General features: G+C 51.8%; 1 protein-coding gene across 4 annotated transcripts in view; it reads right to left on the bottom strand.

Moving 5' to 3' along the window:
- The window catches only part of PEPD (peptidase D), a 111995-nt gene that overhangs the window by 73688 nt on the left and 19548 nt on the right, over nt 1–18759 (bottom strand). For all 4 annotated transcript variants that reach the window (XM_047078298.1, XM_047078299.1, XM_047078301.1 and 1 more), the window contains exons 5-7: nt 13656–13703; nt 11992–12053; nt 3841–3885 (exon numbers count right to left, since the gene is read on the bottom strand). In XM_047078298.1, the coding sequence (XP_046934254.1) occupies nt 3841–3885; nt 11992–12053; nt 13656–13703 (155 nt within the window). The remainder of the gene's footprint in view (nt 1–3840; nt 3886–11991; nt 12054–13655; nt 13704–18759) is intronic.

Genomic DNA, 18759 nt, shown 5'->3' with positions numbered 1-18759 from the left:
CATCCACACCTCACCATCTCCTGCGCACAGAAAGCCAGGGGAAGGAGAAACAGGTATGTTATTCCACTGCCGGATTAATACACGCAGGACACCTTCACTCTGTGTAATTAACAGTTCTAAAATCGGCGTGTGACTCAATTTAACACAGTCTCTCTTAAAACCCAAGAAGGCACACGGCAATTGCTGACATGCTTGCTCTTCTGTGACGCTTCCAGTGGTACTTAACTGAAATCCAAGGCGCCGAGCTATTAAGACTGCACAAAAGTATCTCCTTTTATTTCCTAACCTGCCTTCAGATCAATTTAATCATCTGCAGAACAGGAAAGGAGAACCACAGCCTAAATTATGGAAGTGAGACGCCTGCTCTTAAGTTTCAACTTTTGACCTCCACATCCAAACTGCAATACCCAGCACAAGAAAAGAAATTATCAGTTATGATCTTATGTTTCTGGGGAAGAGTATGATGATAGAGGAATTTACAGGAAATCAAAAAGGCACTGCTTGAGAGAATGGAAAACAATAAAGCAGTCACAGAAAGGAAATGAATGACGCCCAAACAAACACTAGGAAGGAAGCGTCCTCTGTGCTAGCAGAGGCTGCTCCTTGCCTATCAGACAGGCTCTGGGAGGAATCCCAGATCCCCAGCCCAGCAGCTAACCAGGAGCCGGGGTGCATGAGTGGCAGGGGGCATGGTGCTGAAGCAGGCTTAGCCACACAGTCCTGGGCACCTACCTGCACACGCTGACCTCACACAAGACCCATGCCGGGACCTCTGAGCACCCCTGCATCTGCAGTGGCCTAGAGGGGACTTTGAAATGGCTGAAACGCAGGCACCCCTCCCCCCCCCCCACTCCTCCAGGGTGCCCCTCAGATATACAAGGGGTAGCACAAGATCCGGGAACTACCGACCTGGGCTCAGCCCCTGGCTTTTCCTCAGGCAAATCATCTCCCTGTGCCTCAGTTTCCTTACCTGTAGAATGGGGATAATCGGAGCACCTAGCTTAAAGCATAAGCAAAATATCTCTTTGAATGAGGTGACATATGTCAAGTGCTTAGTACAGTGCCTTGCACACAAGAAGTCTCAAAAGGTGACATTTTATTAAGCTGAGTTAGCACTTGACTTCTACTCTCATTCAAGCCTTGAGCCATCATCCACCAAGGGAGACCACTTCTGTTTTGCAGGTGAGGAAACTGAGGCTCCATGCTATAGGCTGAATATCTGTCTCCCCCCACAAAACTGATATGTTGAAACCTAATCTCCAATGTGTCGGCATGCAGAGGTGGGGCCTTTGGGAGGTGATGAGGCCATGAGGGCAGAGCTCTTGTGATTGGGATTGGTGCTCTGATAAAAGAGACCCAGAGAGCTCCCTGTCTCTCCTGCCATGTAAGGGCACTGCAAGAAAATGGCCACCTCGGGACCAGAAAGTCTGTTCCCACCAGACACGGAGTGTGCTAGCACTTGGATTTCCAAGGTTCTAGAACTGTGAGAAATACATTTCTGTTGTTTATAAGCCACTCATGATGGTAAATGTTATGGCAACCAGCATAGTCTAAGACACTTGGTGAATCTTCACAAGTTAGGTATTACTACAAGCTCACTGACAGATGTAGCTGAGGCTCAGAAAAGTTAAGTGACTTCCCAAGGGGTGCAAGCTGGGGTGAGAGTTTGGATTTGCCTGCGTGGAGGGTTTTTGTGTCACCCCAGGCAGTCCCTCTCCATGGGGCCTAGACAGAGGGGGTGATGAAAGCATTCAGGACGCAGGGGCCCAAAGATGTACCAGTGAGTCATAATTTAACATCACAGAAAACCCTCTCCTATAAATGAGGGACCAGCCTTCCATTGCACCCAGAATCCTTCCTTCGCTTACTTGAAGAGGGCAGTGATCAAGACCACCATGGATCTCACCCGAGAATGACTGCAGTCACTACAGAGGCCAGAACCCATGCTATTAAAACACACCCTTGAGGCAGGAAGGACAGTGTGACATTTCTAAATAGTTCTACTGCCATCAAATGCCAAATAAGTCCTTTCTGCTGCTGGCTTTGATAAAGTTGGGAAGTATTCTTATGAATGCAAAATCCACCTCAGAGCCTTGGAAGTGTCACTAGAATTAAAGTGTGCTTGTTCCAAAGTAACGAGCTAATGGCTGATCCCTCAGGAGATGCCGGAGCGGATAACCCAGCCCGGTCTCCAAAGCACCCGAACTGTTAGCAGCCGTGAGGGAATGTCATCTGTGGGGCGTAAGTGGGTGCGGGCCCATTCCTGGGTATCCAGGATTTACTCTTCTGTCCACTGGGAGCTACAGATGGGCCAGGCGTCTGTTACTTTACAAAAACAAGAAAAGGAGGCTGTGAACGAGAAGGACCCAGGCCCCATCCTCAGAGGGCGCGCGGCTGCCGACAGAGCTGGGCTGGCCGGCCTGCCCTCCGGTGAGCGCTCCCAAGGGGTCAGTCCCGATGCCAGTCCCAACGGCCCTCGGATTTCCACCTCTGGCCCAGCCTCTCTCCCACTGGAACCTGCTTCAAACTCAACATGCCCCAAACAAGTCCCCGATCTGTCACGGCACCTGCTCTTCCCAGCCATCCTCATTTCAGTGACACACCACCCAGCTGTTTAGGACAAAAAAAGGAGTCACCTTCAACTCCATCCTTCAGTTGTGTCATAGCCGGCTCCTCCCAGGGGCGTTCCCCTGGACTGCCACGCCACTCTCAGCTCTGTCACACCACCTTTCCCCTGCCACCTGGGCCCTGCAGCAGCCTCCCAGCTGGCAGCCTGTGCCCTCTCTTGCCCTAGAATTGAGTCTCCAGACCAAGGCCAAAGCGATCGTTTAAAACACAAACACAATCCTACCATTCTCCTGCTTAAATTCGTCAAAGGTTTCCCACGGTTCCCGTTTCTCTCAAGATCAAGTCCAAGCGGACACCGTAGCCAACCCAGCCCCCTGCCCATCTCTCTGACTGCCCTCAAGGCCTCGGAACACGCGGCCCCTGGACCTGCATCATCTTCTCCTTCTTCCTGATGGAGCTTCCCCTAGTCAGAAGGTGCCCAAACTCCAAGACTAGGTGAGCAAGACCTCCCAACCAGATGGGGAAACATGACCACAAGGTCATAGCATCAGACACGAAAGGTCCACGCACCTCCCCGCTGTCAGGTGATGAGGTGCCAAAGGCCCCACCTCGCCGCTCTTCTACATTCAGAGTAAGTGCAGCCTTAGAACCAATAAAACACGTGTTATTGCTGAGCAACTCGATGGCTTAGGAAGAAAACTGGCAGCACGTCAGAGCTGGAGGGCCACTTCCAGGGCCCACGGAGGGGATGCCCAACCCGAGAAGGTTTGCCTTGCTGTGACCTAACAGAAACCAGTCGTGCTGCAGGACCGGGCTGCCGGTATCAGCAAGGGAGGAAACTAGGCGACACAAGAACACATACAAAAGGATGGCAACTTGTCAGGACACAGATGCCACAGGAGGAAAACACGTTTACCTTTCTGGTAATAGCATTATGGATGATGTCTGTTTTTACTCTTTTCATTATCTACTTTAAGTGAGCTATGTAAGTGTGGCTCGCTTAGGGTAGGAGTTTTTAAAAGACTGCTTAACAAAGGAAAAGATAAATTTAATTGACATTCAAGTGATTTATGCCCTTTCAGAAAAACAGACCAACTGGCGCGCGCGCACACACACACACACACACACACACACAACCAGAGAAGAGAGCTGTTCTGGGGACTGTCTTGTCTGAGGGGCTCTCTGAGATGGAGCAGGTGGCGACAGCCGGGTCTCTGAGCTTCCTGAGCGGAAGCACAACAAACAGCCAAAGCAACCACAGGCAATACTCACCACTCCACGATCTCTGGATGAAGAATGGTGTTGTTGACGTTAAACCTGCAGAGGAAACACAAAGCAAGCCTATTAGTTCAATGGTCCATCTTCTCCCAGCAAGAAATACCTCTTTCAAGACATACCAAGAGAGGACATGACCCAAAGAGGGCCGCAAACTATAACTCCACGACCCTCCGGCCCACAGAAGACCTGCCGCCCGCTGCTTGCAGCAGACATGCGGCCGCACCGAGCCCCCTAAGTGCCGTCACTTGGGAGAGCAAGCTGCTCGGCTGCAAAACTACCCTCCACTCTTGCCAGGCAGACCTAGCCTCCTCTGTCAAGTGTACCAACACACTTACAACAGGAGTCCCAGAAGAAAAGGAGAGATGAAGGAGAAGAATATTTGAAAAAATAATAGCCCAAAATGTCATCGATTTAATGAAAAACACTAATCTACACATCCATAAGGCCCAATAAACTCCAAACAGGATAAGTCCCAAGAGATCCACACTCAGACATATTATAACCAAACTTTCAAAGGACAAAGAGAAAATCCTGAAAGCAGTAAGAGGGGAAGAGAAAAAAAAAAAAAGAAAAAGCATGACATACAAGGAACCCTCAATAAGATCAATGGCTGATTTCTCATCAGAAACTATAAAGGCCAGAGGACAGTGGGATGAAAGAAAAAAAACAGTGTCAACCAACATTCTATATCCAGCAAAGCTGTGTTTCAAAGATGAAAGAAAAATCAAAACAGTCACAGATAAACAACCTGAGAGAATTCATCGCTAGAAGACCTATCCTACCAGAAATACTAAAGGGAATCTTTCAGACTATAGTGAAAGAACCCTAGACTCACTCAAATCCACGTGAAGAAAATGAAGGCATTGAAAAAAGTAATTACATAGGCAAGTACAGAGACAGTGTAAATGTATTTTGTGTAACTCCTTTTTTCTCCTCTCTGACTTAAAAGACAACTGCAAAAAGCAACAATCATAAATCTGTGTGGACCAACACAACATACGAAGATGCAATCCGTATGCAACAACAGCACAAAGGAGGGGACAAAACAAAGCTATGTAGAAGCAAATTTGTTGTAGACTACTGAAATTGACATTAATGCAAACTAGACTGTTATCAGTTTAAGAGGTCATTTGTAATCCCCCAGGTAACAACTAAAAATATAATTAAAACAAGGGCACCTGGGTGGCTCAGTTGGTTAAGCCTCCAAATTGGGATGAGGTCATGATCTCATAGTTCGTGAGTTCAAGTCCCACATCAGGCTCTGTGCTGTCAGTGCAGAGCCTGATTTGATTCTCTGTCTCCCTCTGTCTCTGCCCCTCCCCAACTTGCTCACTCATGCGCGCGCTCTCTCTCTTTCAAAATTAAAAAAAAAAAATAGCTTAACGAACTGAGCTCATCAGCATATAAAAAGGATACACACCATGACCAAGTCCAATTTAGCTCAGGAATATAAGGTTACTCTGACAGACAAAAATAATCAGTGTAATATGCTCTAATCTATTAATTATATTAATAATTTATATCAACAGAATACAGAACAAAACCACATAGATACAGAAAAAGGATCTTACAAAATCCACAACCTTTCGTGATAAAAAAAACTCAGTAAACTAGGAAGAGAAGGAAACTGCCTCAACCTGATAAAGATATCTACAAGAAACCCACAGCCTACATCATAGTTAGCGGTCAAAGACGAAAAGCTTTCCCCTAAGATGAGAAGCAAGGCAAGGATTTCCTTTCTCTCCACTTCTGTTCAATACTGTACACAAGAAACATCTGTCACAGTGATCATACACTGGAAGTCTCAAGAAATTTCAAAGCACTGAGATACAGAAAATGTACACTGATTACAGTAGAATTAAACTAGAAATCAGTAACAGAAAGAAAACTATAAAATCCCAAATTGTTTGGAAGTTAAGCAACAAACTTCTAAAGACCCACTGTTCAAAAAAGAAATAACAAAATTAGAAACTAAAAGCATGAAAAATCAGAACTGGTGAAATGCAGCTAAAACAGCACCCAGAGGAAAACTGATAGCGCTAAAACGTACTTAGTGGAAAAGAACACTGAAAACAATGATCTAAGCTCCCATCCCAAGAATGTCCCTTTCTTCTCTCTCAAGAAGCTAGAGAAAGAGGGGCGCCTGGGTGGCGCAGTCGGTTAAGCGGCCGACTTCAGCCAGGTCACGATCTCGCGGTCCGTGAGTTCGAGCCCCGCGTCGGGCTCTGTGCTGACGGCTCAGAGCCTGGAGCCTGTTTCCGATTCTGTGTCTCCCTCTCTCTCTGCCCCTCCCCTGTTCATGCTCTGTCTCTCTCTGTCCCAAAAATAAATAAACGTTGAAAAAAAATTTAAAAAAAAAAAAAAAAAAAGAAGCTAGAGAAAGAACAAACAAACCTGAAGAAATTAAAGGGAAATGAAAATGTACAGAAATCAATGAAATAAAAGGCAGACATAAAAATAAAGAAAAATCTACAAAGTCAAAATGTGTTCTTTGATAAGATAAACATAACTGACAAGGGGACCCCAGAAGACAAAAAGATCAGGTCGGGGTACATCATGTGTGACCCAGAGCCCAAGCTGTCAGTGGGAAAGCTGGGGAAGCCTGGCATGGCCCAGCACAAAGCACAGGCCTCAGCAGAGAAGCTCCAGCAAGCCTTCAACCCTTTGGATTCTGAGCCCTGCTCCATCTCAGGTCAGGATATTACACACAGGGCATGCTGGCTTGTGACCAGGCAAGGACTCTCCATGGCCCCATTACCAGGGTTTGAAAAACACCTATCTAATGCCGTGGTTGTGCAGCTGGTACCCCCACTGCTGGCTGAGCCCATCGAAGAAGGAGGGACAGAGGAGAGAAGGGAGAAGGGGGCATTAGCAGGCCGGCAAGATTCTAGCTCTCCAAAGCTGTCGGGAATCCTAGCTACACAAATTCAAAGTCACCTGACTAATTCAAAGTCACCTGAAATGCTGTAGAATCAAAGCCCTACTTGTGAAATATCAAAGAGACCTCAGGCAGCCAACATGGTTTGGAGTCAAGAACAGAGCAGCAAATGACATAAATCAAGACGACAACCCATGCTCTGCCTCCCATTTCCCCAAATGTCACTTTGACATTAGGAAAAGCAATGGCCTATCTACTCAGCAGGCAAACACAGCAGTAAAATCTCACTTTATAAAATGTACATACGTATGCACACGTGCACCTGTGCACACACAAGCAGCAGAGTGACCCAGCGCACAGGTAACATGGATATAAAGAGACAGGTAAGATGAACACACACACAGGCAGGCATGCGCTTAGGAAGAGATGCACGTAGACACACACAGATGTGTATGCAACACACACACACACACACACACACACAGGCATGTAGACGCACCCAGACTAATACACAAAGATCCACCCCTAAATATACACACATAAACCCACAGATGCACACAAATGCACACTCAGATACAAAAACACTCAAGACAGGGGCACCTGGGTGGTTCAGTCGGTTAAGCGTCTGACTTCGGCTCAGGTCATGATCTCACGGTTTGTGGGTTCGAGCCCCACATTGGGCTCCGTGCTGACAGCTCAGAGCCTGGAGTCTGCTTTGGATTCTGTCTCTCCCTCCCTCTCTGCCCCTCCCCCGCTCACGCTCTGTGTGTGTGTCTCTCTCTCTCAAAAATAAACAGTAAAAAAAATAAAAATTAAAATTAAAAAAAACCCACAAAAACCAAAAACACTCAAGACACACAGAGAAGAGTCCAAAAGACATTCACCGCAGCATTGGCGGGATTTAACTTGGGGTGATGAAATTTGGGTATTATCTCTGTGTAGTCAGCATTTTCTATGATGAGCATGTATCAACTGGGTAAAAACAACAACAAACCCATCATTGCCTATGAGGGTGGGGAGCGCGTACCCTAGAAGCAGAGGGTAATTCCCTGATGGGCTCTGCCTGAGGGACGGGTGACAAAGGGTGAGCAGTATGGGCCCAACCATCCCTGTCCCTGTCCTCCTCCCTGCAGTTTCTAACCCAAGGAGGGAGGCGAGGCTTGCCAGAGAACAGGCCCTAGAAGGGCCCCCCACTGCCCACCCTTGCTAGGGGCTGGGGTGGGTTCCTATCTCCTCATGGAGACTCCATGGGCCATAATGAGAAGCCCACGCCTCACACTGATACACAAGTTAGCAGTAACCACAATGCCAAGTCCTCACGCCACAGACCGGCATTTTGTTGCGATCATCAGGTTTTAATAAAGTCCCTCTATTTCCTGGGTTTAAAAATTCACATCTTTGAATATTAATACTCCTACATTAGCAACCCCCAAATTCAGCAATTTCATATTTAACTGCTTATTTAAATGGAATTCATTTGTAACCAATTGTCTTCAAATATGCAAGGCAATTTAAGTAAATGCCAGAAGATAAGAGATATGCTTGTCCCGAATAACCAGCTGATGTGAAATATCGACCATATTTCTCTCTCAGACAATGGCATGACACTGAGCCCTCAGTAACTCACTGCCCTGGCCTAGGGCTCCTGGGCAGTCTGCCTACTTTGAAGGGAACTATTTCATGCCAAGAAGGCACCCCCCTGGGCCACTTGGCCCCCACAGATCATCTTCTCCTTCATGGTCAGTCTCTCTCTTTCTCTCTCAGGAAAATCTGCTCTAAAATCTACCTCCTCAGATGCTAACAAAGATTTATCACGCCTGCCTCTGCTCCCAGGCTACAGGAACCAACCTCTCCAGGCAGCTGTGGGAGGGAGCCCACGGGGAGACCTCACAGCCCCCCACTCCTGCACAACCAACGTCTTCACCTCAGCTCTGGCTCACCCCAGCCACAGAACAGTCCTGGCCATGCCCTCCCCAGGACCTGGCAAGAAGTACCCGACCCCACTCTCCAGCCAGAGCCCATGGGGTGTCTGATCCTTCCACATCTTCTGTGGGACTTATCCCTGCACCAGTGTGGCCACACGTGGAGCCGTGGCCTGTGCCAGAGCCCAAACTCAGCACAAAGCCCAGCAGACTCTCCCCACCTGTTCCTGTCATCCCAGAGAGAATAGACACACTTCTCGGTGACCCCAGGGGCTCCAGGCCATCAGGAGGCCCCAGTGCATGTCTACCCTTCCCACCTCACCCTTGTCTTCCTGTTCCCTCTGCTCCTGTTCTCTACCATCACCACCACTGTGAGACCAGACACATTCCCCGACGTGGGTAGCAAGCAGCCTGACCCTGATCTGAGAAGGCTGAGACCGGTCTGAGGTCTCCCAGAACCAAACCCACAGCCCCACCAAGGTCACAGACCCAGAGGCAGCCAGCCCCGAGGAGCCAGACTTGGATAGAAGGTCGCAGGCCAACTGTCCACCTGGACCAGTGCCCAGGGGGTCTGGACTGGGTGGACATGTTGAGGCCACTATTCTACTACAAGCTCCTTCCTCCCCTCAGGCCAAGGGATAAAGATGGCCTGGGATGGCCCATCAGCATAAACCAAGAAGCGAAACCGGAACTTCTGCCACAGCAGGTCAATCAAAAATCCAAGATGCAAGGTGTTTCAGAGAAGTTCAAAAGGGTCAAAACCAAAACCTCCGGGAATAAGGTGCTTTATTATAACCGATGATAGAAGCTGATGGAAAGTAGGACAATAGCAAGATTCACCTTGCTTAGGAAACAGGCTATTATTAGCCCCAGCAAACAGCTGGAGACAAGGCAGGCAGGTGAACGTGGTGGCTGAGCCGCAGCAGCCCTCAAGGACAATGGCAGAAGTCAGGAGGAGGTAGAGTCAAGGCGCTGGCAGCCAGGATGGTGGGAGGCAGGGGTCTGAGCTGCACCCAGAGCCCAGGAATATAGACATGACTTTCTGTACGGAAGCCACTGGCGGGCAGCTGGAGGCAGAGACTGGGGCCCAAGGTCATACCCGTGGCCTGTGGGGTGGGGGCACCTACCAGAGGTTCCTCCCCAACAGAACCCCTGAGGGTGGAGCTGCTCAAAGGGTGCCCCAGTGGGATGAGAGGCCCAGAGGGAAGGGAGGGAGTACCACGGGCAGGCCAGGGGACTCCAAGGCAGAGAAGCCCAGGGGAGGCCTCTCACCAGCAGTGCGTCAGCCAAGGCACACGGGTACAGAAGTCAATCCCTCAGCACCGGCATGCAGGAGCAGGCTCTCAGCCCGGTAGTGAGGGGCCTGGCAGTACCCCAGAGTCAGCCCTGCCTGGACTGGACTACAGATTAGAGAGGGCCTGGGGAGAACATGCAACATTAAGGCAGTCCTGGTTCTCTTCCAGGTGCTTCCAGATGCTGACCGGGTGGGGTGGGGGTTTGGCAGAGCAGAGGCTCCTCTGGGCTCTTGGCAGGGGCTAAGGAGTCCCAGGGAGCAAAAGGGGACAGAGGCTGAGGTCTGCCTCCTGAAGGGAGGTCATGTTCACAGCAGGACTCCTCCTAGCAGGGGAGGGGAAAAGGTCTCGGCTTCCACTGCCCCCTGACTGTGATGTCCCTGGAATCTCCCCATGCCTCTTCTCTGGGAAAACTTGGGGAACGGCCAGCAGAGCTCTGCTCTCAGGGGCCACATCGTGAGCTGCCTCCCAGGAACCACACCTGCCACAGCACCTGCCAGACCTGTTCCTGGGGTGCTAAGGAGGTTCTCGGCATCAGAAACTCTGGAGGCGGCAAAGAACCCACAGCTCACTGGTACTGGGAACCTTATAATCAGTGATCCTGAAGTCCACCTGGCTCACTACATAGATGGGGAGACCAAGGCTCAGGAGGCAATGGGGTTGGGGGGGCTTGATGGGGGTGTGCTTGTGAACAACTGTTTACTGAGCGCCAGCTCCGTGCCAGGCTCTGGGGCAGCAGGATCCCGTTTCACCCCCAGGGCAAGCCCAGGCAACACCACGCTACACGTGGGGGAGCTGAGGCTCAGAGGGCAAGCTCTGTTTAGGTCATAGCACCAGTCAATGAGGTGATCACCAGGGCTCCCTGCTCCCACTCAGGGCCTTCCCCACCAGGCAGAGACCGATGAGAAGCTGGAGGGGCCAGCCCACGGGAACAAAGACGTTGGTGTTGGTCAAGATGCGTGAGCAGGGCAGCGGTACGTCCACGGTGCTGGGGGACCAGGGGAGGCTGGGCCCCACACCTCCCCCTCCGGGGCCTGGGGAGAAATGGCAGCTCCACAGCCAGCATTTCAGAGAGCGAGCGCGTGGCGTGGCCGTTCTGAGGAAATTCCCAGGAGGACGCAGGGATTTGAGCAATGAGAAGCAAACCTGATACCCGCCCCCGTCCCATTGCTCTGATCATTGGGGGAGTGATACATATTTATGAGCTCATAATCCTTCCTAATCACCCCTATATCACACAGCCGCACAAACTCCCTGTGGCTCAGGCTCATACATAATTATAAGGCACTTCCTCTGTCACCGCCTCAGTCCACCAAAGGATGACAGGACGCAGTGGCAGTGGTGCAGAGTTAGGCTCCAGTGGGGGAGGAGCTAGGAATAGAGGCCCAGGAGCAAGGCTGGGAGCTGTCCACACTCAGCAGCCTGTAGGAACAGGTGCCTCCATTCAAGGGCTCCTCTGCTGCAGCCTGGGGCCCCACAGACGCCCCAGGGCCAGGCACGAGCCGGCCCAGGGACACAGCACAGCTAGCAGGCGGCACTCTCCAGGGGCCTTGGCGTGAAGGGGACAAGGAGGGCAAAGTGCTCTCTCTGGGCCCCACATCTGCCTTCCTGCCCGGAGAGGTCCAGGAGGGGAAGCAGGGATTGAAGACTCTTCCTGGAGCTAAATGGGGGAGTAAGGGCAGGTAAGGGGGTCCCTGAGACTGGGGCAGCAGGGGACTCAGTCTGGGAGAGGTTAGCAGCCAAGAATAAGAAGGGGCTGAGAAGAGCAAAGACCACAGAGCTCAGAGCAGGTGTCCAGAGGGAGAGCAGGCCCCCGCCTGTGTGTGCTCCCCAAGCCTAGGCAGGTCTGCACTTGCATTATGGAGCTCAACAGAGAAGAAGTTGAAGTGATTTTCGGCAGATTATTTTCTAAACATTTCCTCAAAATGCCCAACTAACTCCTTAGCCTCTTCCTGTTCACGTACTTTACGTCTAGTTTGTAGACAGGGCAAGGCCTGCTGGTGAGATGTGAGGGGGGCAGGACGGAGACCATTCCGGGGGCCCCAGGACTCACCTGCTGATGCCCTCGAAGGAGGCCTCCCTGCAGACACTGCCACTGTCGGTGTTGACACCACGCTGCAGAGACAGAGGGAGTGTTAAGGGTAGACTCGTCACACGGGGCCACGGCGCAGGTCCTCACAGCCTGCGTGGGAGTGCCTGCCTCCTCCATCCAGCCTTAGGACTGGGGAAGAACCTAGAGCCCCCACCCCTGCCCGGCAAACATATCCATCCCTTCCTGCCTGTCAGGTAGCTCCCAGCCAACCTCCCCCTCCCCACAAAGGCAGGCAGTTCCTTTCTCTGCCGCAGCTTAAAAAAGGAGGAAGGGGCCACACAAACAGTGTCCCCGGGGCACAGGAGCCTCCTCTATCAGATCACTTTGCCAAAACCAGCTCAGGCTGTGCAGGCACAGATGGGGGCGACAGGACCAGGCTCCACCACCGATCTGCTCTCCCGGGCCGGCCTCATCTCCCTCACACACATACGTGTACACACGCTCCCCACTGACAGGGTCCAAACAGCACTGTCAAATCCAGCCCTCCCGAGATGCAGGTAGGACCCAACTCAGGCATGACGGGCCCTCCCAGGTGACACGAGGAAGCTGCACTACATCCCTCTTCTTTCTCTAGCTGTAAGGAGACTCCAGGTGGAAAGGACGGGAGACAGACCAAGGGACTCAGAGAAGAGTGTGCCATCCCCACAGAGACAAGGCCTTCTGACCCACCCTCTGCCCTCAGGAACTGCAGGCCGATGTTTAATAATGGCCCCCAGAGAAAACACACCGGACCGTCTCTGACCACAACCATCTCACGGAATCTTCCTTCTTGGCCATCAAAAGAGCAGAGCAGAACAAAGAGAACATGTGAGGGGCTCAAGTAAATAAATAAATAAGCAAGAAGAACCATTTCTGAAGAATGATTAACAAGGGAGAGAAAGGTCACTTTGGGAGGGAAGAAGGGTTGCACACTCTCCATATCTGAAACTCCCCAAGGTCAAAAAAGCGTAAGACAGCAGCAGTCTTCTTCTCTGAGCCACTCCGCAGCCCCAGTGCCCCCACAGCCCTATTTAAGGCACCACAGGCCCATTGCGCACCCCACCCAGCCCCAGGTGGCACCAGGGACCCACCACACACCCTGCCCCACGTGGTACTAAGGACCCACCATGCTCCCCACCCCACCCCACCCCATGTGGTACCAGGGGCCAGCCGTGCACCCCACCCCACCCCCAGGCTGTGGCAGGCCCTCGGCCATTCAGTGTACCCGATTCTAAATCTGATGCCACAAGCCCAGCACCCTCGTGGGCAGATGCCACAGGTGCATCTTTAAAATCCTATTAACAATGGAGGAGACACAGGGTGGAAGCACATTGATATTCTACATCCACGGACTCCAGGAGCTCAGCCTGACACAAATACATTCTCTGGCTGGGTTTTATTTTAACCCTTAGAGTAGGTATCTTGTCACAGCGGCCTTCTGCCAGAACACAGCACATCCCAGGGACACGGGAGAATCGAGGTCGTGACCCTGGACACGTTCAGCCACCCCGGATGAGAAGGTGTCGCTCTGTGTCACCGATGACCATTCCTCTAGGTTCTCAATCCTCCCCTATGCCTCTGCTGGGACAGGCAGCTCCCCGAAACCCTTCCCCATGGTGTCCGGTCCCTGGATACCAGCCACTTACCAAAGTGAGGAGCACAGAGGGGCCTTGTGATGTTAGGACACTGGCAATCTGAAAGGTCAGAAAGAAAAATCCACTTTTGAGCAACCGTGAAGACGTTCGATGGAGATGATACACCACCATTACTTAATCATGGCGGCTCACATTTACGGAGCACAGTGTTAAAACGGGCAGTGACGTTGCTGTCCCCATCCTGCCGCTGAGGACGCCGAAGCTCACAGAGGCCAAGGGACTTCTGAAAGCCACGCGGCTATCAACTGGCAGGGATTCAAACCCAAACATGGCACACATTCCCACATGCTGCCCTGCCTCCAGGCCCCACACACATCCCAGGCTCCAAACCGCCAGACCTGCCCACCCTGCGAGGCCAGCACCTCTGTCCATCTGCCAGTCCCGCCCAAAAGACCTGTTCGTAAGAGCTCTTAGGCACTGATCCCAACAGCCTCCTGTCCCCAGGGCAGACACTTTCCTCCCTGTCCCCTATTCATCTCCTAGGCCCTGTCTACCCTCTGTCCCCCATCCTACATCCCTACTCTCCATCCCTGCTCCCCCTTGACCCATGCAGGCCTCTTGCCCCTGCATGTTGGTTGCTTTGCACCCCGACGCCATGAAGGAGCGTGTCCTGCAACCCCATCTCTCCACGCCTTTGCCTGGGCTCTCACCTCTGCCGGGCGCGCCTCCTCCCCACCTCATCAGTGCGTACTGAGAACCGAGGCCCTCTGGCCCCCCAAAACAGGCTCGCTCATTCTCTCCTCTTCTGCCCCATTCCTTCAGCAAAGCACCTACCACTCTGCATTAGCCATGACATCTGTACCCCAAGAACGCCAACCACCCCAGTGGGAGCACTTTCTCCCTCTCCTGGCCCCCACTCCTCAGTCTGCCCTGCATCTTGGCTACTGTAGCTCCTACTGCATTTGAGCCACTCCCCCCCCCCAAACTCCTTCACACCCCGACACAGGGCGAGAGTGAGGAAGATTTGTTTGTGTCTTAAACAGCCTTACTGAGCTACCACTGACATACTCTATAACGCACATATTTAAAGTGCACATTTTGATAAGTTTTGACATATGTATATCTATACATGATTTTTTAATACTGAGAGGCTCCCAGAGAAAACCTGGAATATACTGAAAAGTATAAGAAGATAAAATACACCTACAATCCCATCCCCAGAGACTTTTTTTTTTTTTACCTCTGCACATAAAAACAGAGATCTGTAATGACATTTGGATCATAAGGAGTTACACACTTCACTTATTTCCTGAGATTAAGTACTCTTCAGCCACGTGACTCCCACCAGTCACTACGGCCGGGGATGGTAAACAGCCAATGAGCCCCTGATCACGGCCTGCGCCAGTCCTTCAGACATCATCTCATTTTGCCACCCGTGAAGCTGGTGCTACAAATGTCCAGATTTCACATATGAGAAAGACTATGGGTTCGCTCATTTGTTGAGGTTCACAGTTCAAAAAGAGCGAGCCTCGGAGCTGAACATACGGCTGCATGGCCCTCTCTCAATAGATATGGCACACGATTTACTTACTCATTCCTCCACTGGACACTTAAGTAATTTCTCATGGTTAACCAGTATAAGTAATGCCTGAGGAACATTCTTCTACACGTGTTTATTTCCTTAACATAAATTCCTTCAAAAATTTATTTCCTTAAAAACAAAATTAGACCCAGTGAGACTGCTAGGTGAAACGCCATATACGTTGACCTTTTTGATGCCACTGGCCAGGTTACTCTCCACATGTGCACCAACCGTCTTCCCACCATGGTGCACAAGGCTCCCTCCCCACCCGGACCCTCCCCTCTGACTCGGAACCGCTCTGAAGACTGAATCCCCCACCTCTGTGCTGCACAAACCAACGGCTTGGCTGAATCCCCGCCACTCCCGCAGGCCCTCCTGGAGGAGTGGGGGGCGGGGGGGGGGGACTCATTAAAAGAACAAGAGCTGTGCATGTCAGGCCCCTGGGTGTGTTGTCACGTCGATGTGAAGGGTCTACATTCATCAGCACAGAATGATTCCGTCAATTACGGCAGCAGCACTGGAGAGCAAGCAGGCACTTGGGGATTGTATGTGCTACTGTCCTTGGGAGAGGGGAGCCACATAACAAATGTGTGGTCTGACGGTTTTTCTCTCGGCAACGGCTCAGGACGTGCCGGTTAGGAATAATGCAGAAAGCAGTCCTCTCTGCACCGCCTGATGCGCAGGCGGGTCGAGCCCCGACACCGAGCAGGCTGGGCGTCTGCTACTTCTGTCAGGGCAGCGTCTTTCATCGATCACGGCTGCTTGAGCGGGCCCTGGTTACCTTTGCGGTTGCAAAACCTCCCCCAACCTGGCAGCTCCACCCGCCCTTCCCCACGGACACCCATTAGCAGTACATTCTCATCAGCAGACCCTGATTCCGGGCCTGGCGATGAAGGAGACGGGACGCGCCTGTGTGTCGCCAGCTCAAAATGCAGCTCCAGCACACGGGACGGCACGGCTCTGACAGCACAGGGCCTCATTTCCATGGAGCGGTGGTCACTGGGGACCCATCAGCTCTCACAAACCAGTGCCATCAAATGCCCCTGACTTGCTTCGTACCACGGCCAGCATCGATTTCCCGGGCAGCCGGGCCTCTCTGGCAGGTCGAGGTAGATGGCACACACAGAATTTAGCAGGGCCTTGTGCACAGGGACCCTCCCCACCTTGGGGACAATCAGAGGCTTCCTGAGGACATCTCATGCGCCTTCATGCCCAGGGCCCCAACCAGGCCTGAAGGCTACTCTTCATGGGTGATGATCCAGAGAAAGGGGCAGGACAGTCCTTAAATGGTGCTGGTAAGAAAGCCTGCACTGCTCTAGGGAGCTGGACCCTGCAAGCATCTGAACGTTTAAAAATGAACTCTTTTCCATGGCAGTCAAAAACAGGGGTGCAACTTGGTGGCTGGGAATGCATTTAAAAATATGAACTTGTTTCTAAAATTTAAGTATCAGGAAAGATCACATACTACATGGATTTGCAGGCACTCCTCCTGACAAAATGAAGTTTCCAGCAACTCTGGACCAGCAGTCCAGATGTAGCAGCCATCCCCACAGGGCCCCCCACACCCCTGCCCTCAGACCCCACCATTCCCTGATGTCTCTCCACACCGAGGCCGAGAGGCAGGCAGCATCTGTCTCTGTGCCGCCACAATGGTATCTCTTTCACCCTTCCTGCCCGCATCTGAGCCAATGACCCTGGCACCTCCCAACATGTGCCCGGCACCACAAAGGAGAGCAAGCGCACGAAACGTGCCCTCCACCCTGCAGCTGCCCTCCCATGAGGAATGCCAGCCTCTGCACCGCACTTGAGTGAGATGTCTTGAAGCACCTGCCAAGGTTCTCCTGAGCACCCCGTTCTCAGGGAGGCACCATTTGCTCTACCTTCCCAATAATTCACATCAGGTCGTCTATGGGGATGAAAGGAACCAGGCAGCCATGTTTCCTATATCAGACGCCTGCATTTTATACATGACATCAAGTGACCAGCCACAGCCTGGGGTGCGGGCCTTCCTGCCTTCTTTCAGAAAAGACAAGTGAGCTGCTTCCCATCTGTGATTTGTCACAAATAACCAAGACTGCCCAAAGCCAGTTGGGGCTCGGCACCATAGAAGTGGCCTGAGGAGTCCTTTCCTGATCCAAGGGGCTTCCTGTCACCGTCTATGATGGAGCAGGTCCCAAGCACCTCAAGGGCCCCCCAGCACAGGCGTCTTAATCCAGTAGTCTATATTGTCAGGCTCCATTTCGAGCCACAGAAAATCGAAGTCACTTGGGAGTCTATGTCATCCCCTTTGACAGGGCAAATGCAGAAGTGGAGGGTCTCTGGGGTCCAAAGGTCCTGGGGTTGCCCCCTAACTCTGCTGCTTCCCTGGCTAAGGGCCCACAGTTAGGGCCTTTCACCTTGGCCTTGGCTTCCTCTGCAATGGGGCAGGGGCTGTGGCCTGCATGGGATAGGGCACAAGGGATGTTGCTGGAATCAGCAGGTGCCACCCCAGAGTGAAGCATTTGACCAGCTGTTAACAGTGAGCCTCGTGTCCAGTAAGAACCACAGTGGCAACAGTGATGAGAGTACTGATTAACGATGACAGCAGCGATGATGGGACACAGAAAAAGCTCCTGGACCTGACATCCTGTCCTCTGAACTCCTCTGAAGACCTCATTTAATATTCTGCTTTGTACATACAGACTCAGAGTGAGCTGCTCTCTGGGGCTGTAATTCTACACTATCACTACCGGCTCTCCTGTCCCGCCACTCCAGACTCTGTTTCACTGCATTTGGAGGCCAGTTCTACGCTTCTCCCCCCAGATCACAGTACAAACGGAGTTGAGTTTCTCCCAGCCATAAAAGCAAAAATGTCAGAATGCAGCTGGGGAGGCTGCAGTGAAGAGATGCTCTGACTTGGTGAGTCCCAGGCTGCCCCCTCCAAATTTCTGGAAAGGTCAAGGTCCCCAAGGACGATAATGTTAAAATGCAGTTTATAGAGGCAGGAAGGATGCACTTGCCAAGGAGAGGGTCAGGAACAAAATCAGAACGAAGGATGAGCGGGTCCCTCGCTCACTGGTACTTAGAGATGCAAGGTAAGTAGCAAATGACCTCATTAGGAGCACGTGAGTAAATGTTCAGGCTATTTGAGATCCTATACCCAAAGAAATCAATACAACAGGTCACAAGTGTATTAACCGACTCTTTAGATGCTATGAGTTGCCCCCCAGTAACTCAGTATTGAAATCCAAGGACAAAAAGAAAGATCAAAAGCCACCCTCTCTCCACAACCCAACCAGGCAGAAGGTGCTGCAGAAACAGGTGCCCATGGCCCTGGGCGTATGGGTGCAAGCCGCACTCCTTCACCAAGGCCCCCCCGACCAGGCACCGAGGGCCACAGTCACCCTCTGCACCAGACCGTGTCCTGGCTACGGAGTTCAGCCCTGGGTCCCAGCAAGCTCTGATGCCCACACACCCCTGGAACATTTACTCAAGCTGGCTGGCTGGCTCCTCTGCTGCTTCCACATGACCCCCAGCACTTAATGTATGTCCACGTGCCACCTTGGTCTGGGGAAATTGGCATGCGAGGGCCCC

This window comes from Lynx rufus, unplaced genomic scaffold (genome assembly GCF_022079265.1).
Source record: "Lynx rufus isolate CCGP_SWC_20201006 ecotype Redwood Valley unplaced genomic scaffold, mLynRuf1.p SCAF_16, whole genome shotgun sequence".
NCBI lineage: Eukaryota > Metazoa > Chordata > Mammalia > Carnivora > Felidae > Lynx > Lynx rufus.
Note: the sequence above shows the minus strand (reverse complement) of the source record. Positions and strands in the feature narration are given on the sequence as shown.